This window comes from Echinococcus granulosus (assembly GCF_000524195.1).
Source record: "Echinococcus granulosus chromosome Unknown EG_S00027, whole genome shotgun sequence".
NCBI classification, from domain to species: domain Eukaryota; kingdom Metazoa; phylum Platyhelminthes; class Cestoda; order Cyclophyllidea; family Taeniidae; genus Echinococcus; species Echinococcus granulosus.
In genome coordinates this window covers 904,567-912,453 of record NW_020170407.1, presented here as the reverse complement: position 1 = coordinate 912,453, position 7,887 = coordinate 904,567, and the positions used below count along the sequence as shown (strand labels likewise).

Here is a 7,887-nt window from a genome sequence, read left to right as displayed (position 1 = left end):
GTCGTATTACATAATTACTACCTTTCGCTTTCATTCCAAAATTACTTGTCGACTTTCTTAATTCGTTATTAAAGAAGTGTGACCATAATTTTACAAAAAACCGAAGAAAATTGCAAATATGTAGCGCTTTTTGCAAATTTTATCAATAAATACTATTACCACCAATTTCCACGCATAAGCAAAGACGTAAACTTTGCTTTAAAAATGACAAAAAGGAAACAATTTTGCACCCACTTGGTTTTTTTCTTTCTACGCTCTAAAATGACAGAAAGCAGAATTAACTTTATTAAAAAGACATGCTAGAGTGGCAGCCATTATTTAATGGCACGAATTAGGAATAATGATTTTGTATGCACTTTTTGTTAGGCATGTTAATTTCTTAAGAGAGAATAGGTAACGTGTTGGCTTGTGTGATAGATAAATTCGAAGAAAATTATACAATGTAGTGAGGAAAAATCAATATCATAATGACACTTATTCAGGCTGATAAGTTTTGCAATCGGTTTATTTATTGTGCCACCTCGTAACTCTCATTTCCTTAAATTTAGTAGGCTCTTTACACAATTCTGGGGATATTAACAAAAACCACTGGGCTTCGAAAGCAACTAAGCCAATGTTACCACGAGGTATCTTAGCCAGGTGAACAACCCCATGAGAACCCAAGCAAAAAACATGTAAGATACCAAGACGTGCCAAGAGACATTTAGCTTGATTTTTGCGTAAGTAGATAATGTACCCCGCAGTTACAGTACAGGTACTGTAGTAAACGAACAAAGCGAGTTATTTTTTATGGAAGCCAGAGAGTGTGATAAACAAACTTACATCCTAGCTAGACTAGAGGAGTTAAGCACCAAGCTTTGCAGTTGTCATTCTACTAATTCTCAGGTAAATTACTATTTTATTCTATTTAAAAAATATTCTCTTCTCCCTTTCCAAATTTTGCAACAACTTATACAGCCTGAATTTGTGTTGCCACTTTTATATCCGGCTCTAGGCAGTAGTAAAGCCAAAGGGAACTGATTTGCAATTTATAAGTTAAAATTATAAAGCGCTTTACTTTTCCACATTATCCAGACACTGAGTGGGAAGTTTACTTCTTCTGACCATTGGTTAGATGTGTTTGGGACATCACCTCTTCATATGACATTAAGGGGAAGGCAGACAGCTCCAAATATTAAAGCACAAAGAGAGACGCCAATGTGGCCTGCTACTGAACTCAGAATACGCTGTCGGCTCAAGTAACAAGTTGCTCTTCAGCGTTTCTAATCCCGATGATGATGAGCTAAGTTAAAGTGACAGCTATACAAAAGCTGATGTTTCTTTTCAAAAAACACATAATTTATCAAACAGGTAGAGACTTGATAGTACTACTACAAAAATGAACCAATAAAAAGTTTAACAAAATAAATTAGAAGAATAGGTAGACGGGTTCGGCAGTTTGGATAAAGCAAACAGATGCTGGAAGAAAAGTAGTCTTCCTAAAGCGCAGTACTTTTACAGTACATTTACTTTTACACATGAATAATTAATAATAATCTCTCTCTCTCCGATTATCTCGGAACTTCACTAGGCTTGGAAGGTACGAGGACAAAAAATCACACCGGTCATTAATGCTTACAGTGTTTAAGAGCTTTAGCTTCAGGCGAACTATCCATTCTATTGCAATAAAAGTGACTGTTTATGATTGATAGAAATGGTGTGAGATGGAATGCAATTAATTACATGAATTTGTTTCTACTGAGATCCACGGACCATGAAAATGCATAGAAGTCAATGCATGCACGCACGAAGCTGCTTAATTGAAGCCCTGAAAGCTGGATCAGAAAATCCTCTGTCTGCTCACTTGTATTCCCTAGGCCTTGCATCAAATTATGTGTCATCGCTTCCAGCTATTTTCATACTCTTGCTATGAAAACTGTTCAGCTTAATAGTCGACTTTGAGGAGTGCCTTTTATGATGCCTTTGTTTCTCATTCTTTGATGTGGAAAGGTTGAAACAAAACATTCATGTCGGTCTCACTGATTCATACTCGTTGTTGAATTCTAGCAGAACAAACCCACCTATTCAAAAGCTGAAATTCAATATTCAAGAATACACCTTTTAAATACTATCTCTTTCCCATTTTTACTAAACAGTTTGTCCGCAATTTTCCGCTCTTAATTTTGCTGCTGTTTTTTACATTGTGCTATTTTTGTTGTTGAACAGCACTCGCTTTGCTGATATTGATGGCATTACTGCTTTCTTGGCTAACCACGAAAAATAGAACAAACATTTTTCTACCCGAATTGTTTGTTCTCTCTTCTGTATTCCGCCCCCCAACAGGCGTCAAAGGTGATGAGACTAAACTACTGTCGCTTTTGCCTTACAACCCACCCCTGTTACGTCAAACTCTTTCGACGGAATGGGAAGGCATTTGGATCATGTGATGACTTTAGCCAACCCTTATTGCGATATTGTAGCTTTGTGACCATTTGTTAATAACTACAAATTTCGTTTCAAATCAGGAAAGGGATTTACTTAGGACTTTATCCGGGACTAAACGTGAGGCGAAATTCTGAATTCAAGTGCATTAATTTTAGTAAATCGAAAACCCGACTAATTATGGCGCTAAAACTAAACAGCTCGGAATTTACTTTAAACACAATTTTTACTTCATTCAGGTTCACTGGAATAAATAAAATAAATCAACTTACTAATAAATCTCAAACTATTTTCCCTTGGTATTTCCCAAAATTGTAAAAGCTAGGTTTTTGAAGGTAGTTTCGTGTAGTCTAAGAAGCAACAACGTTAAAGCATGACTACTTTGTAATTCATACATTTATGTAGGGACCATCAGGAACTTGCCACAGGGCCAGGTGTGTTTATCTTTATGAGATCATCTTGACCGAACAAGTTAGAATTAAATGACCCTATCAAGTAAATAAACACTCGTAGAGTACAAAACAACGTTTATCCTGACGCGTCTAAAGTATTCTCAAAGAGATAAAATAGCAACATAACTGTTTTTTAGAGTTACTAGTTAATAACCCGTGCCTTTTAACTTAAAATGCATCCATTCATGATGAATTTTTATGTACCTAGGGAATCTGCAGTCTTAAATAAACGTTAAAGAACTTATTTGCATATTAAGGTTTATCCTCGTTTGAAAAAGGAGGCCACAAAGCAAGCTCACGAAAACTGGTAAGATGTCTGCCCAATACATTTTGAATGGCGACACGAAAATCTTGCGAATGATAAAACTTATCACAACCATCATTTATTCATTTGTACGATGAAGGATTAAATGTAATCCCGGCTATAAACAAATAATTCTGGCTTTATTATTCAGCATTTATAACTGCATACATTGTTTCCAAAATGAGTTAAAACCTACGGAACTGCGCTACAACTAGCACATCAATAGTCGATAGTCAACCAAAAATGATGTGGGAATTTCTTTCCACTGTATTCAAAATGGATAACATATTACTATGGGAAATATTTTGACTGACTTATGTGAAATAAATATAATAAGCGTTAATTTTAAAACAGGCATAGCACATACCTTAGAGACGGAATTAATGAAAAACATACAAAGAAAAATGATGGTGCATACATTCCATATTGTGATTAAATTGCGTAATGGTACTCAAAACCGTAAAACCAGTAAACCATCCTGTTTTGCATTCTATGGAATTTGCTAAGCTATATATTTTTTTAAGAGCCATTTTCGTAGTTTTTTGCTCTTATGAGTTAATGAGTTGTTATTGTCTTAATTTCCATTGAGAATATTATAGTGCATGTTAACATAAAACAATATTACATCTAAAATTCGGTCGTATGTATTAATAAGAAATCTAAACAACTAAATGCTTCTGCATATCTTCAGACGCAATATTTGATTTGTCATATAATTATTTCAAAAGGTGAGTGTAATATGCTGGTTGATTTCACTTTGCGTCTCCGCCATTATACCTCGCCGGGTGGACTGGCCTCCGGACTATGCCAGTAGTCTTAGTCCCACCTTTGTGTCGAATACGCATTCTGCCCGAGTATTATGCCTTTCTTTGTCTTTAAGGAAGTCTCAGGACACTACATTTGGTGTAGTCGAATAGGTAGATAAAGTTACTTGAAGTACGCCTATTACACACAGGGGTGGTTTTTTTAATTTGCAGCGATTCCAAGTCTCAAAAATTTGAACCCAGTTTCTTTAATATCACTGTCTGCAACGACGAAAAATAGATATGGTTTTTTATCTCGCTAAACTTCTCATTTTTCTAAAAAAACATGTTCATGTAAACTCGCGGCTTACATGAATGTTGAATTATTCCAAGGTGGGTGCCAATACTGCATTTCTTACAGAAACTATCCAAAGAAGATTGTTTTGGTATGTTGGGGCAATGGAATCCATCTGTAACCCCCAGGGATTCATATTTATCCGAGGTAAGTTAATGGACTGCCAAAGCCACAGGATGCTTATTATGGTCGCATGATTACTTCGTCTCATCTGTGGCCGTACTAGTATGTTGCTATATTATCCTCGGGAGTGTAGTGGCAAATATTGTCTTTATTTCATTTTTCAAACGCCACTCTTTACTGTTTAAATTCTACAAAGTGCAAATAGGCATCTGGTGCCTATTTAATTCACTCTAACACAAAAACCTCAATCGAAAGTCTTTGGAACCAGATTATCAAAAAAAGACATCTGTAAAATAAGGTTTGCCTTGAATTAGTCTTCCAAAATAACTTTTGACCTTTTAAAAGTTGTGCAAATTATAAACACGAGCTAAGCATTTTGTTATTTATGCATCAAAATAAAACACGAGAATATAAGGAAACCCAATATCCAGATGGTCTACTGTTTTTTACAATCAGAAGAGTTTTAGCTCTATTACCCCTTAGGGCATAATTGCGAGTATAAACACTGTCCATGTACATAATTTAATTACATCAAAACTTTTCCTTAGGCACTGAAACATCTCAAATGGGTTTAAAATCTGATGAATCAATGTCAACAGCAACGCTGCTTGGAATCCTAAGAGTGAGATGAATTACAAGCCATTGTGATGGCTTGTAGGCAAAAGGCATTTGGCTTACTACAGAAAAATGATATTTTAAAACTAAACTTAATTCTTAATTCTTATTATTATAGGCGAGGATTTCCTTAAAATGCTACTGGTATGCAAATGGTAATTACAGCAGTAAATTACGTGGCTCCTGCACAGCGAGAAATATTACTGAAAGCCTTATAATGCTAATGTAAGACTTAACAAATAACAGTCACCTTGTGCAAAAAGCAAATAAATTCCAACTAAGACTGTTTCAAGACACCAAGTTTTGAACAAACTGACAAAAAAGAATACATTTGAATTTCCGTCAATGAGAAAGTCATATTAACTTTTTCCATTACAAAGTGTTTTACTTCAGATGGAAACTGTGATGTGATGCGTTACGGGGAAATTTTAAAAATACTCATACAACGATACATCGTATTACCAAAGACTTTGTCCCGGCCTCGGTATGTTTATTCAGTAATCAAGGTGGTGCTGCGATTTCGTACTGGTCGACGTTTGATAAACAGGGGCAAAAATATATGGTTATTTTTCAGATGACCAAACTACACACGTCTGCTATTAGAATTGTCGTTATCATTTAACGAAGGCCAAAAGACTAAAACAAGACTTTATCAAAATGTGCGCCTTTCAATTCAAAAACCGCACTTTTCCGCACCTATGTTAAACAAAATTTTCCAGATGACCACTGAATAAAATATCTAGTTTTAGGAAGATCTTCCGAGAAATTGCAGATGCCTAAATTACTAAAAACTAATCAAACTTCGAGTTAGTACGCCACGTAGATGTCTATAAGAACGGTCCTTTGAAAAAAAGCATTAATTTTACTAGTTGCCTTGGTCAGCTTAAATGAATAATAGCAAATCATTTTATATCAATATGCTTAACGGCACATTCATTGCCACAGTCTAACGCATTTTTACTGACATTCGTTGATAATGCGTCACTTTACTTTGCTCCCATGTTGATGGTGGCGTAATTTAATAAAAAGTCCTTTTTAAAAGCAGGGTTTATACTCCTTTTATTAATCTGGATGCAAAAATCTGTAGTCTGTGGAACGCATGCACACAATGACCAGATGTTCCGACTGCGTGACTCAACTTCATTCCAGATCTGACCATTATCGTATTCGCCTTGGACAATAATTGTTTGAGCACAAGGTTTTATAGCAAAATCTTTTTGTTCCAAAAGCTTAAAAGTACAGAGTGATTGTACAAACTTAATTTTTGTCACGTACACCTGTTGCTGATGAGCAGTTGAAATTAGAACTGTAAACTGACGTCAGTTGACCCATGCGCACAGGTGGAAGTTGACCAATCGGTGAGGAATATGCTGCATGCTAGGACGGCGTGTTTCGGTTGGACAAGGCAACTCACGTACACGCAAGATTCGCACCCATAGAGAGCGAAAGAGCGAGAGAGAGAGAGAGCGACGAGAGTGCGGTCTGATTTATTAGCTTGGCAGCAGACTCGTTTTGCCCACTCCGACATCGGTCACTCGAGCTTTCACACCTAAGCCTCCGGTGAGCCACTCCAGTCTCCACCCCCACCTATGATTAACACGCCTTCTGATATCACTGCATATTTTACGTACCTACACCAATCTGATTTTCCCAAAAAATTCTTGAAAAGGAAAAGAGAAAATCATATATATATAATCACTGGTAGTCATTTATATTTAAGACTGCGTTTACTTTTGTGCTTCGAATGCTGCGACTACTCAGCAAAAAAATCTATTTTATAATAACAAGACTGCCTTTTAATAAAATAATAGGCTATCATTATTAGAAAAAAACAGCAATAGCCACACCTTACAAAATATTGCAAATACCCTAGCAGAGCTTTTGACAGTTCAAAAAATACGCACATAAAAACTGCCGTAGGAATTTTTACACCAATTACTTTCCTAAATTGGGTATTTAAATAAAGGGACGTCTTTATTGTGCTTTGTGTAATGAAATTCACACAGTTTATTAATCGCTGGTTTTGGGTATGGTGACACCACAAAAAGTAGAACCTGTGAAATACCATACAGCTTAAAAGGAATGACGTCAGGACATGCTGTAATCAACGAAGGCCAGAGACAGCGAAGGCAAGGTCCCTTTAGAAAATTAAAAGCTCCGACAATTCCCAAGGTCAACTGTCCCAGAAACAAGGTAAGTCAATTCATTTAACCATGTGGAAGTAGTTGGCAAACTACTGACTAAGACCTGTTAATCCTTAGTGCCTTTTTATACATCCCTGTATGCTTTCATTCTTAATGCAAATTTCTACTAAGAAGTGTGGGTTTTAACTATTCACCTATTAAAATTCGCGAAAATATATGGTACACATTTCGAACTTGAAACACGAATCACACCCGATTCAGCTGTAGCTGCGATTAGAATTATAAAATTCTACGTATGGATCGTTGGTTTGTAGTGTTGTAATTGGTTTCGGAAGCCTGACAATGTTCAGCTGATTCTGACAATCTCGGCTGTAGCACTTGGTCTCGTGATCGGCATCGTAATAAAATTTGCCCATCCAAATGTCAGCCGTCGCACGGTAGATTTGGTAGCTTTTCCCGGAACCCTGCTCATGAATATGCTCAAAATGCTGATCATTCCTCTCATTACATCGAGTCTCATTTCGGGTGAGTTCACCTCTTCACATCTTACCTTATGATAGTAAAATGTGACAAGATTGTTTTATTGGTATTAAACATATTATTCGGTGCATAAAAACCTAACTACTTTGGCATGTTATGTGAAAGGAATTTAGATGACCGCTCACGACCAGGTGATGAGACAAAAACCTTCACTAAATCAAGAGGGTGCAAATCATGCCAGAAGCCTAGC

At 36.3% G+C, this 7,887-nt stretch overlaps 1 protein-coding gene across 1 annotated transcript in view; it reads left to right on the top strand. All coding sequences in view use genetic code 11, as the record gives it.

Annotated features, from left to right (window-relative positions):
• Positions 1-6,387: 6,387 nt before the first annotated feature.
• Positions 6,388-7,887, top strand: part of EGR_04429 (Excitatory amino acid transporter 2) — a gene marked incomplete at both ends in the record, with an annotated part of 7,830 nt that continues 6,330 nt past the window's right edge. The window contains 4 exon segments of the mRNA XM_024493678.1: positions 6,388-6,488; positions 6,508-6,573; positions 7,086-7,206; positions 7,472-7,682. Coding sequence (XP_024351999.1) covers positions 6,388-6,488; positions 6,508-6,573; positions 7,086-7,206; positions 7,472-7,682 — 499 coding nt within the window.